Source organism: Mauremys mutica, chromosome 12, assembly GCF_020497125.1.
Source record: "Mauremys mutica isolate MM-2020 ecotype Southern chromosome 12, ASM2049712v1, whole genome shotgun sequence".
NCBI lineage: Eukaryota > Metazoa > Chordata > Testudines > Geoemydidae > Mauremys > Mauremys mutica.
The window spans coordinates 57,698,599-57,720,174 of NC_059083.1; the positions used below are offsets into that span (position 1 = coordinate 57,698,599).

At 42.7% G+C, this 21,576-nt stretch overlaps 1 protein-coding gene across 7 annotated transcripts in view; it reads left to right on the top strand.

Moving 5' to 3' along the window:
• MAP2K4 (mitogen-activated protein kinase kinase 4) overlaps positions 1-21,576 on the top strand; it is a 190,776-nt gene that overhangs the window by 123,670 nt on the left and 45,530 nt on the right. For all 7 annotated transcript variants that reach the window (XM_044982525.1, XM_044982528.1, XM_044982527.1 and 4 more), the window contains 2 exons: positions 8,991-9,110; positions 17,990-18,109. In XM_044982525.1, coding sequence (XP_044838460.1) covers positions 8,991-9,110; positions 17,990-18,109 — 240 coding nt within the window. The remainder of the gene's footprint in view (positions 1-8,990; positions 9,111-17,989; positions 18,110-21,576) is intronic.

The following is a 21,576-nucleotide window of genomic DNA, read 5'->3' on the forward strand; positions in this document are numbered from 1 at the left end:
TGTTTGCTTGTGCCCAATTTAGTGCCTAGTGATCCAAATCGCTCTGTATCAATGATCTGCCTTTTTCGTTACTTACCACTCCCCCAATTTTTGTGTCATCTGCAAATTTTTTCCTCGATGATTTTATGTTTTCTTTCATTTCTTTCATTTTTTAAAAAAATGTTAACTTGTGTTGGGCCAAGAACCAGTCCTGCAGAACCCCACTAGAAACATACCTGTTGGATGATTATTTCCCATTTACAGTAACATTTTGAGGCTTGTCAGCCAGCTTTAAATCAATTTATTGTGTATCATGTTAATTTTATATCTTTCTATTTTTTTTATCAAAATGTCATGCGGTACCAAGTCAAATATGACATTAACATTATTATCTTTATCAACCATACTTGTAAACCCATTGACTGATATTAGTTATGTTGTCCTTCTTTAATTCTGTATTAATCGAGTACTGTATCAGCAGCTCCATGATCTTGTCTGGGATCAATGTCAGACTGACAGGCCGATAATTATATATGTTATCATATAAGAACATAAGAACGGCCATACTGGGTCAGACCAAAGGTCCATTTAGCCCAGTATCCTGTCTTCCGACAATGGCCAATGCCAGGTGCCCCAGAGGGAATGAACAGAACAGGTAATCATCAAGTGATTAATCCCCTGTCGCCCATTCCCAGCTTCTGGCAAACAGAGTCTAGGGACACTATCCCTGCCCATCCTGGCTAATATCCATTAATTTATCTAGTTCTTTTTTGAACCCTGTTACAGTCTTGGCATTCACAACATCATAGAATCATAGAATATCAGGGTTGGAAAGGACCTCAGGAGGTCATCTAGCCCAACCCCCTGCCCAAAACAGAACCAGTCCCCAACTAAATCATCCCAGCCAGGGCTTCGTCAAGCCTGACCTTAAAAACCTTTAAGGAAGGAGATTCCACCACCTCCCTAGGTAACCCATTCCAATGCTTCACCACCTTCCTAGTGAAAAAGTTGCCTCTGTGTTCCTGGTACTAAAAACAGCTGCAGTTGTTAAACACAAGTTTGGTTTAACAACCTAAACCTCCCCCACTGCAACTTGAGACCATTACTGTTAGGGGGCTTATTCCTTACCCTCTCACTCCCCTGGTCCTTCTCGCATGAACAGAGAGCAACAATACCCAAAGTCTGAAGGTGCAAACAATTCGATGTTTATTGGGGTGAACTTCCAGCAAGCATGATTCCAGTTTCCTTTCTCAGTGTCCCCCTTCCCAGCTCTAACACCACAGAGCCTTGTCTGTGTCCCTGTTCCCATTCCCCCCCCTTAGCGAAACGTGATTCCAATTCCCCCACCCCCATTCCCTGTTGCCATTCCCCCCCTTACTTCCTGATTGCAGATTATATAGTAAATCTTGAGTTCTGCTTAGCTATACCTTAACCCAGTGGTCTCCAAACTTTTTTGATCGTGTACCCCTATCAGTAAAATTTTTTTGAGCACTCACCCCCTGCCTCGCCGAAGCCAAAAAAAAAAGCAGCTCAGAATCCCACCCAAACTGCTGAAGCAACAAAAACAGCAACAAAAAAGCCGCTTTGACTCCCGCCTGATGAAGCAAAAAAAAAAAAAAAGGCGCTCCTCCTGCCGCGTACCCCCAAGGATCCTCTTGCGCACCCCATTTTGGAGACCACTGCCTTAACCAATCATTTTACTGAAATGTAACTAACCAATCCTAACATATTGTAACATGATTATTTCACCAATTATATCCCACCACCTTAATTGGTTTAGACCCAGCAAAATTAATTATACAGCAGACAGAAACAATTACAGAACCAGACAGAGACTATACAGACAAACAATAGGGAAGTGGAGACTACAGTGACAGAACAATACAGAAATGAGGATTTCACATCCCAGCTATTGATAAGTGAGTTCTTGCCAGACAAGATGCTATCAAACTAAGTTTCCTTTTACATCTTCTAGGCTCTTCCCTTTCTCTGGAGGTGATAGGAATATCAGGACAGGATTGTATTCCTAACAGCCCAATAGCACCTTATTTCAATGTGACTAGTTTGGAATGTAAGGATGTGATCATACATTTCCCAGTTTATGGCTGGCCTCTGCTGCTTAGCCAAAGGCTTAGCCTAAGAACAAGACCTCAGACTGTCCCAGTAAGAGAAGGCCCTTATACCGGCAGACAATGATTTTGATTCTTTCTTTTATACCTCTATAACTAGCTTAGTGATAAGAATACACCTAGATTCTTAAAGTATAGGCCTTTGCAGAAGGCCTGAATATCTATATCCTAACACTCCACCCCTTTTCATCCTCTGGCGTTGTGTAAAGAAATACTTCCTTTTTAAAATATTGGCACAACATTACATTTCTTTCAGTCTTCTGGAACTTCTCTGGTTTTTCAAGACTTATTTAAAATCAACATTAACTGTGAGCAAGGTCCTCATCCAGCTCTTTTAAAACTCTTGGATGCAAGTTATCTGGACCTGCTGATTTAAAAATGTTTAACTTTAGTATCTGCTCTTTAACATCCTCCTGAGAATGAAATCCTCCTGGTGGAATGAAAAGAGTGTTATCATGTGATATGGCTACATCATCTGTTTTTACCCCAAATACAGAACAAAAATATTTATTGAACACTTCTGCCTTTCCTTCATTATTAATGATAATTCTAGTAATGGACCAATACTATTGTCAGGATTTTTTTTTTCTAATGTACTTTAAAAATGCCTTCTTATTGTCCTTAACTCTGCTGGCCAGAGATTTGCACTTGCTTCCCTTATCAATTTTCCACAGTTCCTATCATCTGTTTTATAGTTGTGTGGCACCTTATAGACTAACAGATGTTTTTGCAGCATGAGCTTTCGTGGGTGAATACCCACTTCTTCGGATGCAAGTAGATTCTTCGACTACTTGCATCCGAAGAAGTGGGTATTCACCCACGAAAGCTCATGCTGCAAAAACATCTGTTAGTCTATAAGGTGCCACAGGATTCTTTGCTGCTTCTACAGAACCAGACTAACACGGCTACCCCTCTGATACTTGTTTTATAGTTATTATTATCCATTTCCCTGTTATTCCATTTGTTACATATATATATATATATATATATATATATATATATATATATATATATATATATATATATTTTAAGCCGTAAGAGCTTTCTTCCTCAATTGTGAAATTGTGGCTTTTGAGTACTTAGTAAGGTGCTCTTAAACAATTCCCAAACACCATTCACATTTTTCTAATATAATTTCTTCCTCCCAGCTGATTTGGCTCACAATTGTTTTCAGCATTGTGAAATTGGCTTTTTAAAGCATCAAGGGTATATATCACTCATCGGGACATTATTCTGATTGCACATTATAAATGTGATCAAATCATGAGGTCTTGTATCTAAGTTACCATTAATTTTTAGTTCTGTGATCAGTTCCTCTTTATCTGTCAAGATGAGGTCTAATATAGAATTCCCCCATGTTGGATACAACAGTTTTTGAGTTAGGAAACTGTCATCTATATTTAGAAATTCTAAGAATGTTTTAATATTGGCAGCATGAGACATCCAGCATATGTCACTCAAAATCTCGCAGCTTTTTTCTTACCCATTATAGATAGGTGCATCAGGAGCCAGTCATCCTGTTCCCTTGTGTGATTTGGGGTCTGTAACAGAGACCAACTAGTTCCTCATTTTGTGTTTTATCTGTTAGTACATTGCTCATTTTCATCATCTGAGTCAGATGCCACCAGCAGAAGGTTGATTTTCCTTTTTGGTGGTTCAGGTTCTGTAGTTTCCGCATCAGAGTGTTGCTCTTTTAAGACTTCTGACAGCATGCTTCACACTTCGTCCCTCTCAGATTTTGGAAGGCACTTCAGATTCTTAAACCTTGGGTCGAGTGCTATAACTATCTTTAGAAATCTCACATTGGTACCTACTTTGCGTTTTGTCAACTCTGCAGTGAAAGTGTTAAAATAAACAACACGTGCTGTCTTATCTCAGACTGCTATAACATGAAATATATGGCAGAATGCTGGTAAAACAGCAGGAAACATACAGTTCTCCTCTATGGAGTTCAGTCATAAATTTAATTAATGTATTATTTTTTTAACGAGCATCATCAGCATGGAAGCATGTCCTCTGGAATGGTGACCGAAGCATGAAGGACCATATGAATGTTTAGTATATCTGGCATGTAAATACCTTGCAATGCCAGCTACAAAAATGCCATGCAAATGCCTGTTCTCACTTTCAGGTGACATTATAAATAAGAAGCAGGCATCATTATCTCCCGTAAATGTAAACGTATTTCTCTTAGAGATTGGCTGAACAAGCGGTAGAACAGAGTGGACTTGTGGGCTCTAAAGTTTTACGTTGTTTTGTTTTTGAATGCAGTTATGTAACAAAAAATATACATTTGTAAGTTGCACTTTCACGATAAAGAGATTGCACTACAATACTTGAATGAAGTGAATTGAAAAATACTATCTTTTGTTTATCATTTTTATAGTGCAAATATTTGTAATAAAAATAATAATATAAAGTGAGCACTGTACACTTTGTATTCTGTTTTGTAATTGAAATCAGTATATTTTTGAAAATGTAGAAAAAAATCCAAAACTATTTAATACATTTCAATTGGTATTCTATTGTTTAACAGTGCGGTTAAAACTGTGATAAATCACGATTAATTTTTTTGTGTTAATCAAGTGAGTTAACTGCGATTAATTGACAGCCCTAGTAATAACTAGACCAATCCTGATTGTTTTTTGTCAAACCTGTTCTTAAAAAACTCCAGTGATGGAGATTCCACAACCTCCTGTGGCAATTTGTTTAACTACCCTGACATCTTTCCTAATGTCCAGCCTAAACCTCCCTTGCTGCAGTTTAAGCCCATTGCTTCTTGTCCTATCCTCAGAGGTTAACGAGAACAATTTTTCTCCCTCTGACTTGTAAAAAACTTTTATGTATTTGAAAACTGTTATCGTGTTCCCCCCCCCCCCCATCTTCTCTTTTCCAGACTAAACAAACTAAGTTTTTTCAATCTCTCCTCATAGGTCTTATTTTCTAGACCTTTAATCATTTTTGTTACTCTTCTCTGGACTTTATCCAATTTGTTCACATCTTTCCTGAAATGTGGCGCCCTGAACTGGACACAACACTCCAGTTGAGGCCTAATCAGTGTGGAGTAGAGCAGAAGAATTACTTCTCATGTCTTGCTTACGACACTCCTGCTAATACATCCCAGAATAATGTTCACTTTTTTTGCAACAGTGTTACACTGTTGGCTCATATTTAGCTTGTGATCCACTATGACCCGCAGATCCCTTTCCGCAGTACTCTTTCCTGGGCAGACATTTCCCATTTTGTATGTGTGCAACTGATTGTTCCTTCGTAAGTGGAGTACTTTGCATTTGTCCGTATTGAATTTCATCCTGTTTACTTCAGACCATTTCTCCAGTTTTTCCAGATCATTTTGAATTTTAATCCTATCCTCCAAAGTATTTGCAATCCCTCCCAGCTTGGTATCATATACAAACTTTATAAGTGTACTCTGTATGCTATTATCTAAATAATTGGTGAAGATATTGAACAGAACCAGACCCAGGATCAATCCCTGCAGGACCCCACTCGTTATGCCCTTCTAGCTTGACTGCGAACCACTGATAGCTACTCTCTGGGAATGGTTTTCAAACCAGTTATGCATCCACTTTATCATAGCTCTATCTGGGCTAAATTTCCCTAGTTTCTTTATGAGTAGGTCATATGAGACAGTATCAAAAGCCTCACTAAAGTCAAGATATACCAGGCCTACCACTTCCCCTCTATCCACAAGGCTTGTATTGGATTTATTTGTTCCTTGCTCTCTATTACTCTTGAGCGTTGGAGGGTTTTTCTCTAGGGGAGAGGCTGCAGCATGTTGTACTTGTGGTCTGTGTGTTAGTTGGCAGCGTTTTTGTACAACCTTCACATGCTCTTGGGGAGGTGCTGCTGATCACTCGAGATTCTGCAGCTTATTCCAACAGTTTCTTTTGTTCTTGTTACATCACTAAATGTTTGCTCCTTAGCCAGGGTCACTGGGCTGTGGTGGAATATCCCTGGTGCACTTTGGCTAAACAATACCATCTCTTTCTGGCCAGACCCACTCAGAGCCCGCAGCAGTGCTGGATGCAACATATGCTTTCCCCCTATTTGGATCACCTATCTTCAGTCTCCAGCACTTTTGTATGGGACCTCTTACTAGTCCCACTATCAGGTCTTCCTCAGCACTCCTCAAAGGTGCATTAGTTGAGGATATCATGCTGTCTTCTTGGGTTTTCTTGTAATTCTTGTGTCTGTTTGAAAGAGTTCTCCTGTATAACTGGAACTCTTTCTCATCTCTGGGCCTGCTGTCTGTTTCCTCCTCCTTTCTTCCCGGTGCGAATGTACCTGGAAAAGACTGAGTGGTGTGGTTTCTTGGTCTTGACATTCATTTCAGTTTATTGTTATAATAGCATCTTCCATATAAACTATATTCTCAAGTGCTTTACAGTGGTAAGTGATAAATAACAGCAGAGGAGGTAATGGCAAGGGAGAGAATAGATGTTTTGGACTGAAGTTTGAAGTGCAGTGGAGGGCCAGAGGCAGAGAGATATAGGGATGGCAGGAGCTGTAGAGGAGGAAGCTGTTGCACTAGCCTCGATGAGATTGTGCAGGGGAAGAGGAAGAGGCCAGAACTAGATGACTAGAGAGAACACTGTGTATCTGGGGAGAATCCAGAAAAGGTCTTAAAAACAAGAATAGTAATTTTAGGCTGGATCCTGAAACGAAAGGAAGTCAGTGCTATTGTATGTGATGTGGTGGCACAGCTTTCTTCTAGGTGTGGGAGGGCCGATTGCAGCATTCTGTGTGTGCTGGAGCTAGGAGAAATTGAGGACCCATTGAGAAGAATGTTCTAGTATTGAAAGGGGATGGGCGCTATGGATGAGGGTTCCGCAAATGTGGAGTAGAGGCAGCATTGTTGAAGGAAGATATGGGCAGAGGAGGTGGCCTCTGAGTCGAGGGAGATGCCAAGGTTTCGAACTGGAGAAAAGCTAATTTCTGAGCCCCCGCTGTTCATCTGCTTTGTAGAGTGTTCCAGATGGAGACGACCAGCCGTGTGGCAGTGTTCTATGTGAAAAGCTTTCTGAACCAGGAGCTGTCCAGACAAAGAGCTCAGTACATTCAGTGTTCTTGAAAGGTGCTAGGCTGATGGTCCTGGCTGCTAATGTCCTCTGTCCATACCATAGCTAAAAGCAAAAGCAGCAGAACTGCAAGCTTCTTGAGACCCCAACCACCCGCCTTCCCACCCGCCTTGAGGGAGATGTTAGGTTCTTTCAGCCCTTGGCATCTCTGCAGGGGCAGCATACTGTATATTGTAGTCATGTCCTCTGTGATGTGTATATTTGATGAGGCATGGAACAGATTTACCAAACTCATTTCACATACACCACTGAACTGCTGTCAGATAGATTTGAACCAGTGACCCAGACATGAAAATGTCTGAAGCTTCCTTACTAATCCCCTGAGCCATCCACTCTCTGTGCTTGCAGTAGCTGTATTTCACCCATTTGGCTGCATTGGAGGGGGTGTGTGAAGTGATTCCTGTGTATGCTGTGCAAGTAGCTTGCCAATTTTCCAGAGTGCTATAGGATCTGTTGGGAAAGGAAGGAATTATTGTTCTAGGCTAAAACATAAGTTACTAGAACTTTAAGGCTGCATGGTGAAGCACTCAGAATATCAGGAAATGTCAAAGGTAAGAACAATCATGCAACAGCTACTCTGCCCCCTGTGCATGTATCATTACGAGACAGTCTGCAATTACATGATCATACATTATTTCTCAAATAGTGCAGTACAAGAGCCTGACCCTGAAAACTCTACAGCCATCTGTAGTGCTTATTAATGAGTTGTCTCACTGACGTCCATGTCTCCACTTAGTTGTGAGCACTGTGCTCAGTAGAGTTGGTAGGATGATGCTCTAGAGTCACAGTTGTTTCTACAAGTTTTGGCAAGAACTGGTTTATAATGATAAATTTGTCTCTTTCCCTCCCTTTCCCCCGTCTCATGCTGGAAAACAGTTGAACTGTTTTTGCTGAAGCTTTTGAAAAACAAAAGTCTTCAGGCAGAAACTGAGCATGGAAAATTTTATCCTGAAACACAAGTTTTGGAAAGCTATAATAGCATGCAAACCATTGTGTATCTTTAACTTTAGAGGCTACTACCAGGCAAGAAATGCATGGTTGTTTGGTCTTTTATCCTGCCTAGCATGTACAGTGTAAATCATGGCATAAAACTGGTCTGAAAGACCTGTAGGCCAAGGTAATAATTGGAGATATACCAATCTCCTAGAACTAGAAGGGACCTTGAAAGGTCATTGAGTCCAGCCCCCTGCCTTCACTAGCAGGACCTATTTTTGCCTCAGATCCCTAAGTGGCCTCTTCAAGGATTGAACTCACAACCCTGGGTTTAGCAGGCCAATGCTCAAACCACTGAGCTATCCCTGGGTGCACAGTGTAGGGAGTGCCTTCATCTTAATTTCCTTCCTTTAGTAAATTAAAATATAATATTTGAGGGTTACATTTCAAAGCAGTGCTCAGGTCCCAGCATCAATGGGAGCTGTGGCTAATTCACCATTGCACATTGCTGTTAACATAAAATCTGAATATTGTTTTGCTGTAGATTTTAAAGAGGATAAAGAAAATCTTTGATTGCGTTTGCTGCTTACTGATGCTCCACCTGATAAGGCTGAGATTTGGAGTAAAATTTGGCCAGAGATTTCATAATCTGAACTAACTTGCTTTAGGTTTATATTAATTGCAATTTTTTCTCATGGTCTACTTCTTCAAAGCATGTTGTTTTCATGTCTTTGAGACCCCATGCACCACCCTGGGACTGGGGTCCTGGCAGGTTTCTCGTGAACTGGCTGAGGATGATGTAATAGTAGCATGTTAGTGATAAAATCTCTGCCATTCCTTACTCTTCCAGAGAATTCGATCAACGGTGGATGAAAAGGAACAGAAACAGCTTCTAATGGACTTGGATGTAGTGATGCGAAGTAGTGACTGCCCCTATATTGTTCAGTTTTATGGAGCACTCTTCAGAGAGGTGGGCACTCAGAGTTTGTTTCATTTATACCAGAGGTTTTATTTAATTTAAAATTTAATTTGCAGCAGTTTTCAGTTTATGATAAGAGAAAGGAGTTAATTTACTGGGGGATTTTTGATTCGCAAGTTGTCATCAAACCCGTTACTAGAAGGGAAGAGATTCTGGGTTCTGATTGCTGCTATGTATATATTTTGGTGTTCATTTATATGATCCCTGTCATGATTATTGCTGCTTTCTTGCCATGCTCTCTCATGCTCACATCTAGGATTTGGTGGCATTTCAGTGGTTTGACTGTCTGGACAGGTGAGGCACTCAGATGTCTGACACATTTCACACATCTGATTTATAGATGTGCTCTATGCAGACTCTCAAAGGTTGTGTGCTTTGCACACTGCCTTGTGCTGGGAAGGGCTGGAGCTGTAAAGCCCCAGGAGTCGCTGCAGCAGGGGAGAAAGGGTGTGGTGCTTTAGGAGGCACAATCCTGCCCAGAGCTGCTTGGCTTGCATGCTGCACAATGGACATGCCAAACCTTCTCAACCAAGGCACTTCTTTTGGAGTGATTTGCACCTGAGGACACTAGTAGGGAGTCAGTCCTAAAGTGCCCTGAGCCCAAGCCCTGTGATTACCTTTCGCCCTGTCACAGGGCTTGTCTGTCCTGGGAGATTACATTGTGTAGAACATCGTGCTTGGTAACCAGGAGTTAGCACTTGGTGTAGATAAGGACTGCCCTACTTAATGTCTCAGCTGGCTAGGGTTAACCTGAGTGTGGGCCCTGGTGCTAACCACCGCATGGCGATGAGACGTTAAACGCTACATGTCCTGGCTGTGCTGAGTGTTTACCACCATATAAATTAACATGTTTTCAGGCGATGTAATTTCTGGGTGTAGACAAGGAGAAAGAAAGTGTAGCAGGGAGGGATTGTCTCTTTGCTGCATCCCTTGCAACCACAAAGGTGAAGCAAATCCAATCTTTCGTGATCAATAAAAACAATGGGGAAAGAGGCCCAGTGCATGGGTGTGTGCAGCTCTGTATTCCTGTGCACCAAAAACCTGTCCCTTCATCCTGTGTAGGCACAAACTGGGGGGACGGTCTACTGGAACTAGCACAATCTCCAGAACTCAAATGACAAGCCAGAGTCAATTGTAACTTCACAGTCTAGCCCATACAATTGGCATGGTGGGGATTAGATTGTGACTGTGAGCATCGCGGTCTGGTTCCTGTCTCCCCCTTTCTCAAGGTGAAAATGGTCCTTGCTAGCCCTTTGCTGATGCAGATTATTTCTCCCTTTGCGTTGGCTCTGGTAGTTCATGTGATACTGTAGGGTGAGGGAGGAGGCGGAGACATAGCTCCAACCTTGCTCCACCACTGCCTTCCCACTCCCTGCATGTCTGCACTGGAGGGAGTGTAGCAACTCATGAGCAGCCTGTGCAGACAAGTAGAGGTTCATAAGTGAGCTCTGAAAGATGAAGGTTGGTCTTGTGGGGTAAGACAGTGGCTTACAACTGGCAAGACCCCGCTTCAATTCCTGGCTTTCCAGACTCCCTGTCTGACCTCTGGCAGGTCATTTGTTTCCCTGTGCCTTAATTCCCTAGCTGTACAACCAGGCTAATAATCCTTCCTTTCTCCTGACCTCTGTCTGTCTTGTAACTCTTTAAGGGTAGGGATTCTCTTACGATGTGTGGTACAAGCCCTAGCACAATAGGGCATCGATCTTGGTTGAAAGCTTCTAGATGCCACTATAAAACAAATAATTATCAATAATTCTGATAAATTGGTTTGAACAAAATCCGTAGACATGAATGTCTTTTGCCTGTTGCTGCTGAGTTACAGATTTATTGTTTTATGTCTCTGGCACCTCTCCACAGCTCTCGGATCACCACAAAATGAAAACACACAGCAGCAGTATGTTTTGATTTAAATTTCCACATAAAAAAATACCACTCTACAGACTTAGTTACACTCTCTGCCATATCATGAGCCCCCTACTGCATCATCCTCCCACCAGATTCCTGCCTGTCCTCCTGCAGACCCCAGTGTCAGTAAATGTAGATAGTATGCCTAGTAGGGACCTGGGATCTACTGTTGCCATCACCCCGTCCTGCCAAGATAGTTACAATAGTACTGAAAGTAAACCAATGGAACTGAGATTAAATAGCACATTTTACAGCTGGCAAGTAACATGAGCCAGAATTGCCCCACCACATCTAGCCTGCCAACCATTCATAGAGATTGAAGGAAAAAGTCTGCTCATAACCTCGTCCAGCTCTGCCATATCCCTCACACACAGCAGGGGTATTCCTCCTCACCCACCCTTCCCCGCCATATCCCTCACACACAGCAGGGGTGTTCCTCCTCACCCCCCTCCCCCGCCATATCCCTCACACACAGCAGGGGTGTTCCTCCTCACCCCACAATGCCACCGTATCCCTCACAGACAGCAAGGGTGTTCCTCCTCACGCCCCCGGCCTCGACATATCCCTAACGCATACACAATCCCACCATATCCTTCACACACAGCAGGGGTGTTCCTCCTCACCCCCCACCCCCGCCATATCTCTCACACACAGCAGAGGTGTTCCTCCTCACCCCCTCTCCCCTGCCATATCTCTCACACACAACAGGAGTGTTCCTCCTCACCTGCCCTTCGCCATATCCTCACACCCACACACTCACCTATTCCTCAAACACATCAGGGATGTGCCTCTTGACCCCCCACCCCGCCATATCCCTCACACACAGCAGGGGTGTTCATCTTCACACACACACACCCCTACCATATCCCTCACACACAGCAGGGGTGTTCCTCCTCACACACACACACCCCTGCCATATCCTTCACACACAGCAGGGGTGTTCTACCTCACGAACACACACCTCTGCCATACCCCTCACACACAGCAGGGGTGTTCATCTTCACACACACACACCCCTGCCATATCCTTCACACACAGCAGGGGTGTTCATCTTCACACACACACACCCCTGCCATATCCCTCACACACAGCAGGGGTGTTCCTCCTCACACACACACACCCCTGCCATATCCTTCACACACAGCAGGGGTGTTCTACCTCACAAACACACACCTCTGCCATACCCCTCACACACAGCAGGAGTGTTCCACCTCACATATACACACACACACACACGCCCTAACCCTCACACACAGCAGGGTTGTTCCACCTCTCTCTGTCTCTCTCTCACACACATAAACACACACATATACACACACACACGCACCATAACCCTCACACACAGCAGGGGTGTTCCACCTACGTAATCATCAGTAGCATTCATTCTAGACTACTTACTATACCTGAAACAACAGGGACTATCCACATCATCTCTTAGGGTCCACCTGGCCTCAATCTCAGTGTTTCACCTGTGAGTGAACAGCTGTTCCGTGTTCTCAAACACCGTCTGTAGTCGTTTTCTCAAAGAACTTGACAGGCATGACAAGCAGTCCCTTCCTGGGATCTCAACCTGGTATTGTTGAGGCTCAGGGATTCCCCTTTCAAGCTGCTGGCAGTGTGGTCTCTGCTCTACTTGTCCTGGAAGGTGGCCTTCCTAGTGACCATTATTTCAGATGGAAGGGTCTCAGAGATTGGGGCTCTCACTTCAGAACCTCCGTACACGGTATTCTTCCAGGACAAGATCCAGCTTCATCCTCATCCAGCCTTCCTTCCAAAAATGGTTTCACAATTCCATAGTAACCAGGACATCTTCCTCCCGGTCTTCTATCCGAAACCACATGCCAACAGAAAGAAGCAGAGGCTTCGCTCACTGGGCATCAGACCTGCACCAGCCTTCTACATAGAAAGGACTAAATCATTTCGGAAAATTACTCAACTTTTTGTGGCTGTTGCAGACAGGATGAAGGTCTTCCAATCTCAGCCCAGAGAATTTCATCATGGATCACTTCCTGTATTTGCACATGCTACAACCTGGCAAAGGTCCCTGCTCCTGCCCTGACGGCACATTCCACAAGGGCCCAAGCATCTTCGTCTACATTTGTGGCACAGGTTACTGAACAGGACATTTGTAGAGCAGCAACATGGTTGTCAGTTCACACTTTTGTGTCTCAATATGCCGTCACTCAGCAGGCTAGAGACGATGCTGGATTTTGCCGAGTGGTGTTACAATCAGCTTGTCAATGAACTCTGAACCCTCCACCTGCACTACTACTCGGGAGTCACCTACATTGGAATGGATATGAGGAAGCACTTGAAGAAGAAAAAATGGTTACTGATCTTTCATAACTGTTGTTCTTCGAGATGTGTTGCACATGTCCATTCCAACCCCCAGCCCTGCCCCTCTGTTGGATTTAGCTGGCAAGAAGGTATGGAGGGGGCTGCTACTTGGCGCTGTGAGCGCGCGACTCCAGGGAGCACTAGAGCCGACCTGACAGATACCACTGAGGGAAAAACTTGCCGGCAGTGGTGCTCAGGTCTAGCACACATCTACATTGGAATTGTCAGCTCTAGGCCCTATTTCTAAAGCAGGCATCTATCCCAGGCCTGGAATAAGACTTCCTAACTGAACTGAGAGGCAGGTCAACTTGGCAGCAGCTACTGAGGCAAAAAATTTAACTCAGTAAGGAAAGGAATAGATTCACCCCACTCAATCTTACAAAAATGGAAAATGGTGTACAGTCCAGCAAGAATTCTCCATCAAGACGAGTTTACAGATGCATCTCCCTCTCTGGGAGCTGGGACACTTCCATTTGGAAATCCATTAGAAGCATCAGTGGTAGATGCAGCAGATACATTTTCAAGGGCAGTGCTGTTGCCATTGTGATGTGCTGTGAATCATGACTTCACGCTTCGGGGTTTCCCGTAGAGGTCAAGAACATCCTGAGGACCTGCCCTTTGATGAAACTCACCATTTTAACCAAAAGACAGATGAGTCCTTACACACTCTACAGGACTTCACGGTCACCCTCTGCTCCCTGGGAATATGTACACCTTCCCCAAACAATTCCACAAGTAAGCATACAAGCCTAGACCCAAGGCTCAACAGTTTTAACATCAGAGGCAAAGGATTCAGAAGTCCCATTTCCTACATTGTCTGCGGCAACATCATCACCCCAATCCCAGCCCCCATCTAAACAATATTTTTGACAAGTGCTCTAGAACTGCAAACCACCAAATACTGATTCCCAGCTACCCTTCGGGAGTCATATAGTACTCCTTTTTCACATCTGGAGTGCTGTGACAATGGACAAATTGGTACTAAATATCATCCATCCTGGCTATGCAATCAAATTTACCTCTCTGCCACCTCTAAAATTCCCATCACCACACCTTTTCAGTGGCCATTCTCATGAGGAGATTTTCAAACAAGAAATACAATCCCTCTTACAGTGGGGAGCAATAAAGGGGGTACCTCTTTAGTACCAAGGAAAGGGTTTTTACTCAACATATTTCCTAGTACCCAAAAAGAAGGGCAGTTGGAGAGCCGTCCTCAATTTCCATCATCTCAGCTGTGTTATTCACACACTGAAATTTTGCATGATCACACTGACATTTATAATCCCATCTTTGGAAAATGGCATGTGCTTTACAGCTCTCAATATGAAGGAAGCATGCTTCCATGTAGACATTCACCCTGCTCACGGACATTTTTTTAGATTCATGATGGCCCTGAATATTTTCAATATAGCATGTTCCCATTTTGCCTTGCTTTCAAGGGTTTTTACTAAGGTTATCTTGGTAGTAGCAGTCCATATCAGGTGTTGTGGCTTCACCATGTTCCCCTGTCTCAAAAACTGGCTTCTGATTGCCAGGAAGCCTATAAGTCGACTTCATCAAGGCTTCAACTTCTGTCTTTCCTAGGGGTCAGTATAAACTTGGAAAAGTCTGTGCTCACTCCAATGCAGACTTTAGGTTTCATCAGAGCATTCCTAAATTCAGTCACAGCAAGGTCTTTTCTGCCAGTTGATAGGTTCCAAGTGATGAATAACCTCATCGATAGGGTCAAGAGCAACACTTGAACACCCTTTTTCTCCTGCGACATATGGCTTCATGTACTTATGTCATGCCATTTGCTAGACTCCATCTTCATTGCCTCCAAGTGTGGCTTCAAACAGTGCACTCACCAAACCAACAGTCCGTGAATGCCATAGTACCCATCAAAATAGCAGAATCCCCACAGGTACCAGTCAATACGATCTTTACAGATGCCTCCTTTTTAGGCTGGGGAGCTTACATGGACAGTCGCACAGCTCAGGGCACTTGGACATCTCGAGAGACCCATCCACGTACTGGAATTGTGGGCGGTCTGAGAGACTTGCAAAGCCTTTCTCCCATTAATTCAAGGTCACCATATCTTTATAATATCGAACAATGTGACAACTGGCTTTTACTCAGTAAGCAGGGGGGAACAAGGTCCATTCCCTCGTGTGCAAAAGCAGCCGCTCTGGAATCAAATCATCCAGGGAATCAAAATGTGCTGGTGGACTTCCTCAGCAGACACTTCACTAAGGATCATGAGTGGTAAACAATACTTTTGCTCTATGGGGAACCCCCACAATGGACCTGTTCACTTCTCAAATGAACAGAAAGTGCAATATATAGTACTCCAGAGGAGTCCTAAGGCATAACTGACAGGCTAATGCTCTACTTCTTCAGTGGTGAGACCGTCTGAACTATGCCTTCCTCGCTTACTGCTCCCATCTCAGGTCATGGGGAAAATTCGTCAGGACAAGGCATAAGTCATCCTCAATGTCTACAATTGACTCGTCTCTTTATAGGAATTGCCTGACCCCTTCCCAACTGAGTTTAATAATCAGACAAGGCTGGCTGGCTTTAGGCCCCCTGGTCCTTAAAGGCATGGACCACCCTGTTACATCTTGAAGCTTATCTAACTAGTTTTGCATCACCACATCATAACAACCACTCTCAGAAGCAGATTTCTAGTAGAAGAGGGCTCCTTAATCTATCAGACAAAGGAAGCATGAGATCCAGTGGCTGAAAGCTGAAGCTAGACAAATTTAGACTGGAAAAAAGCACAAAATTATAAGTCAGGGTAATTAATCATTGGATCCATTGAACCATTGGAATAGCATACCGAGGGTTGTGGTGGATTCCCCATTATTTAAAAGGCTTTAACGTTGGATGTCTTAGAATATGCTCTAGACAAATCTGCTGTAGCTAACCAGAAGTTACAGGCTTAATGTAGGAATTACTGGGCAAAGCTTCTGGCCTGTTTATGCAGGAGATGATCACAATGGTCTCTTTTGGCTTTCAAATCTGTGAATCTGCATGAAAGTTATTAACACCTAGACATAGATTCAAAATTCCTCCTAGGACTCCTGGGATTTATCTCCAGGTTAACATGGCCACAGCTCTGTGAAACAGGAGTGAAAGAGTTATAACACGGGATATTTTTTTCTCCTCAGAGAAAACAATGAGTTTTCAATAACTTAAAGAAAAGTTCTAGTCTTCTCTTAAACACCTCCCTATGTATTAGCAAGCAAGACCTTTTCTGATGTCTAATCAAGAAAAATCTATCACAGAGCTGAGAAGACTTCTTTGGAGGAATCTCCTACATTTGTTGGACTGTAATTGACTTGTATCAAAAGTCTGTGCCTTATTCATAATCACACACTCGCAAGACTCTGAATTGCCAATCATGGGCCCAAGGTCTCAAAACTGTGATGGTAGGTATACACATTGCAGTACCCGTTTGAAGCAGCAATGTACAACATCTACAAGCATAGACTCAATTACTTAACTTTTAATTGTGAACTCAGTGCAGCCAGCCTTATGAACTGCTTTTCTGAAGAGTTTGCCTAGTCGGTGCTCTGCCTCTGCCCCTTGAGACATCTGCTCTGGGCAAGGGTCAACCAGAATTAAAAAGACTAGTTGTCTGAGCTCTAGAACCATTTGATGTTTTAGGCCCACATGCTTACATGATTAATTATGCTAAAACGTGTTTAAGTTCAAGAATGCAGCGCTGCTGTTGGGCAAAATGCCAATCCTGTATAATGCCTGTATTTCCAACAATGAAGATATGCCTCAGGATGCCAAAATCCACCATAAACAGCTCAAATTAAGCCATTTGCCATCCATAACAGTTAGCACAGAAGACTTTGGAACAATAGCCCTTAGTTTGGACTGAGAGTTGGTAGATTTTTGAACTTTTTATTCCAGTGAAACAGTCTAATTTAATCATGATTTAAAATGTCATCATTTAAAAAAATCGATTTTAAATAACTTAAAAGTTGTGCTATAACTTAGTAAAATGCTCAGCCTCATATTCTTAGTTTCTCTGATAGCTGTGGAATCCACACCTGTGTAACACATTTAAGGTTACATTCTGCCTTTACCACTGAACTGGATATAATGAATGCAAATATAAAATATGAAACCCTTTGCAAATCACCTTTATAGAGAACTAGTCTCTCAGTATTAGCAGGGGCACTGTTTGAAATGAGGGGATATTAATCTCTCATTGAGGTTTGCTTCAGTTCTGGGTTTGAATATTTATCTGGGGTTCTATGTTCTGTGTAATTTGATTTTTAGCCTTTACATCTTTTAAATAAAATGATATAAATCACGGAAAGCGACTCAGACCTGGGGTTTAGCAGCCAATTCCATTTCCAGTGACCTGGCATCTTACACACAGGAGGGCATGAGATGCCTCTCCTCCCTGTGGTCTTCTCTTTCTTCTAATAGGGCCAGCTTGTCTTTCCTTTCACTGTACACGTTAGTATGTGCACCCAAGGTTCTTCAACATGGCTTCAGCACCCCCATGGGCCAGACTATTGGAGCATAATAAATGTTGCCTGTTCATCCTGATCAGATTCAAAGGATCTCTGCATTCTGTTGATTCTTATATATTATTTTACCGTGACATATGTTTGTTCTTTTTTTAGGGTGACTGTTGGATCTGTATGGAGCTCATGTCTACCTCGTTTGATAAGTTTTACAAATATGTATATAGTGTATTAGATGATGTTATTCCAGAAGAAATCTTAGGCAAAATCACTTTAGCTGTAAGTATTTAGATTTTGCTGCTCCCTTTTTGCACATTTTTAAAGATCATTTTAAAAGTTTAAGCTTTTGACTTTTTAGCCCTGTTCCCTCTGGTTTATTTGCATTCTGTAGAATCTTTATGGTTCTGGTTTTACCATTGCTCTATTATTATGTTAACTCCATTACTTGGTGGAGAAGCAGCCAGCAGCCCTGGAGGGAGAGGCCTCAGTGAATAAAGACACCCCAGAATCTTTTGCCTGAAATTCAAGCTGAATCCGAAGGCCGTCTTTTGGTTCTGGTTCATTGGCATTCCAGTAACCCTCCCTCCAGATTGTCACATTAACAGATGGCACTAGCCTAAGCTGGTTCATTGCCTGGCAGGAGGCTCTCGTTCTAGGCAGGGCCAACAGAGAGCCAAATTCTTCTGGTTTGCCCTCTTTTCATGCTGCTCCCATGTTTTTCAGTGAATCTGGAATTCATTAGAATGGTAATTTAGAAAAAAAATCATGAAAAAGTGCAAGTTTTTGAAGTGAAAATATTTTTGTGTCTATGATCGTATTTTATCCCCAGAGTTTCATACAGAAATGGGATGGATTTTGAATCCTCAATGAAATACAAAATATCCAAATTTCAGGCATTTTGTATTTTCTTGTGACTATTTCTTCCACCTCCACTGGCCACCAAGACATGAGAAAAACCATGACCTTTTGGTGTTTTAATCAGGCAGTTTCAGAGCACGTAAGAGTTCTGCACCTGGTTACATTCTCCATGTCAGTAAACTTTGGAGTGAAAAGGTATTGCCAAAATCAAAGGGAAGACCGGTTCTGGGCAGAGTAGAAGTGATGGGGTGTGTCCATGCAATACTGGGACTGGCACTGGGTATCCAGCTCATAGGGTTTTGTCTGTTCTGCTACCTTTACTGCAAATTCTCAAAAATAAGTTAGGCTTTTGGAGCTGTGTTTGACACCTGTGAGTTTAAGGCAAGATAGCTCAGGATCTCCTTGTCCCCAGAGCCAGCCTGTCAGTGTAGGGCCACTGGGACTTGTTTGTAGCTTTTGGAGGGATGGCCAAAACTGAGTGGACAACACAGACTCCATTTCACCTATTGCTATGGAGCGAGAACAGTTTCTCCTTAGTACCCCTAGCAGTGGTTAGATTGCTGTATAGAACCACTAATGCCCATCACTTGCTTTGTGGGCACAGTGTGAGGCATGCTGACTGCATGGAACAGCTGGCAACTTCTGAATCTTTCCCAGTGGTCCAGGAGCACTGATGCTTCATTTGAATGGAATCAGGAGGTCAGTGAACCTCAGCCAATTACACAACTGGCTTCTTCAAACAGCCTTCCACAAGAGAGGCACAGAACAGTGACACAAGGAAAAACAACCCACCCCAACTCCTGTCCCACACACACGTGCCAAGGTACAGGCCATGCAGAACAGTGGGACAGTGACAGGAGAACACTATGTATATGCATCATCATTTTGTTAGGTCCTTGGATGCTGCTGAATAAGAACTTAGGTAACAGGAGCTGCATGCATGAAATATCATAGCAGTTAGCTGGGCCTGACCCCTAGAGCCCTGCATGGATGCAAAATTTGTATCCTCATCCAATCCACCATCCACAAACATGGTTCGCGGATATCTGCAGATTTGAAGGGCTCTACTGACCTGTCTTTTGGAAATGTTGGAATAGGTTCCTCATCAGCCACACTGAGAGAAATAGCTTGACAGACAGATTGTTAACATGTCCATATGATCCACATTACTCAAGAGTATTGTCTTGTGTGTACTTGAGGGAAAGGGGTTGGGGTATGGAAAAATAGAGAGATCAAAGTGACATCAGTAGCACCAGAAGTTTGTAAGTAAAGTGCCATTCCACCACTAGTGCCAAAACCCACCTTTTTCAAAGGGTGACTGAATTGCAGCCTGCTGCCTCAGTGGCTGTTGGCACTGCAGCCCTCTGGCATTTCAGGTGAGGTCCTAGTTCTGAGTGTGTGTGGTTTTTCCTCTAGCCAATTTTCAGACTTGGGTAACTAAAATTAGGTCCATAAATCTGTATTTAGAGGTGCCTAACACAGGTTTAGGTGTGAGCCCAAGGAACTGAAGTGTGAAAACTGAACTAAAATACCTCTCTGACTGTTCTTCTATAGCAGGGGAGAGCAGCACATACAAAGTTCACCATCCCTCCTCTAGCCTGTTACATAAAGCCCGAGGTTACATCAGGAAGGAAGGTGTGTTGTTGGTTGTGTTTAGTTTTGATTTTGTTTAGATTGGTTTTCTATGGGCACATTGAACTACCCCCTAAATTCTCCTCCCTCACTAGCCCCACAGACTGAGACGAGGAAGATGTTTTTAACAATGTTCTGAGTGTTGGGTTCTTCTCTCTGTGAGCGCATAACTGATAGGTAGACAGAGGTGCACAGGGACAGGTTGTTGAGCCCCCATGTTAGCTCTTAACCATACTGTCCTGCTTTCTTCCTGCATACCACAGTTCCCCACTAGCCTTTGCAAAGTACCACTTTCCCACTGTGTTGCAAAATCATTTATAATAGCAGAGCTAAGTTGGGGAGTGAGTAGTAAAGATCTCTATACCTGAACAGACAGCTGTCAAAAGCCACGCCTCCTGGGACATTATGATTAGTTGAGGAAAATGCAGTTCTGTGTCTTGTCTAAAGAATAGCTTCTGATTGTCTCAGCCAAGAGGCATAGCTTGTCCAAGGCTGACTGTCCTGGAATTATTGGTGGACTGTTAGCAGCTGCCAGGGTAAGCGCCTTTCTTCTCCCTCTGCCTCTTGGTCAGTGACACAAGCTTTCTTCCTTTCCTGTTGTTTTAAAACTTTTCTGCAGTTTATCTGAGTTTATTTTCTTTTTGTTTTTGTAACAGGCTGAACAGCTTTTGCTTTTCTTGACTCTTCTACAGCCTCTCTCACTTTGTGTTGTATTAAAACCTACCCCACTTTATTTTCTCTAAAACACACGTTCTGTTACTAATATTTAATATCTATATTTCTAAACAACCTAAGTACATAACATTCTTTTCTAAAAATGCATGTTTTATTTCCAATATTTAATGCCTTTATTTAAAAAAAATACATGCAATATACAGAAAGGCCTGTTAACATATATATGTCTTAACATTTTATTCCTCTGTTTCCTAAACTTTATTTAAAATGTGTAAAAAGCCTATTTTTTTCTTAAAATCTTTAAAATGGTTGTAAATGTGAAAAAGCACACACATAGGCAGTCCTAATGCTCCCCATAAAAATTCAAAATGGCCACTATTGCAAAAGTGTATATGTCCAAAAATGAGATTGGAGAGTGGGTGTACACCAAAAAGGGGGTGTGGAAACCTGTCAGAATTTATATGGTGATGACAGATATAGAGGTCTTTACTTTACATTGTTTCCCTTCAGATACTTAAGGTTCCTCTTTATTGTTGTGGCTCATGTTGTTTAATGTTTATTGTTCTGGCTCATGTTGCTCA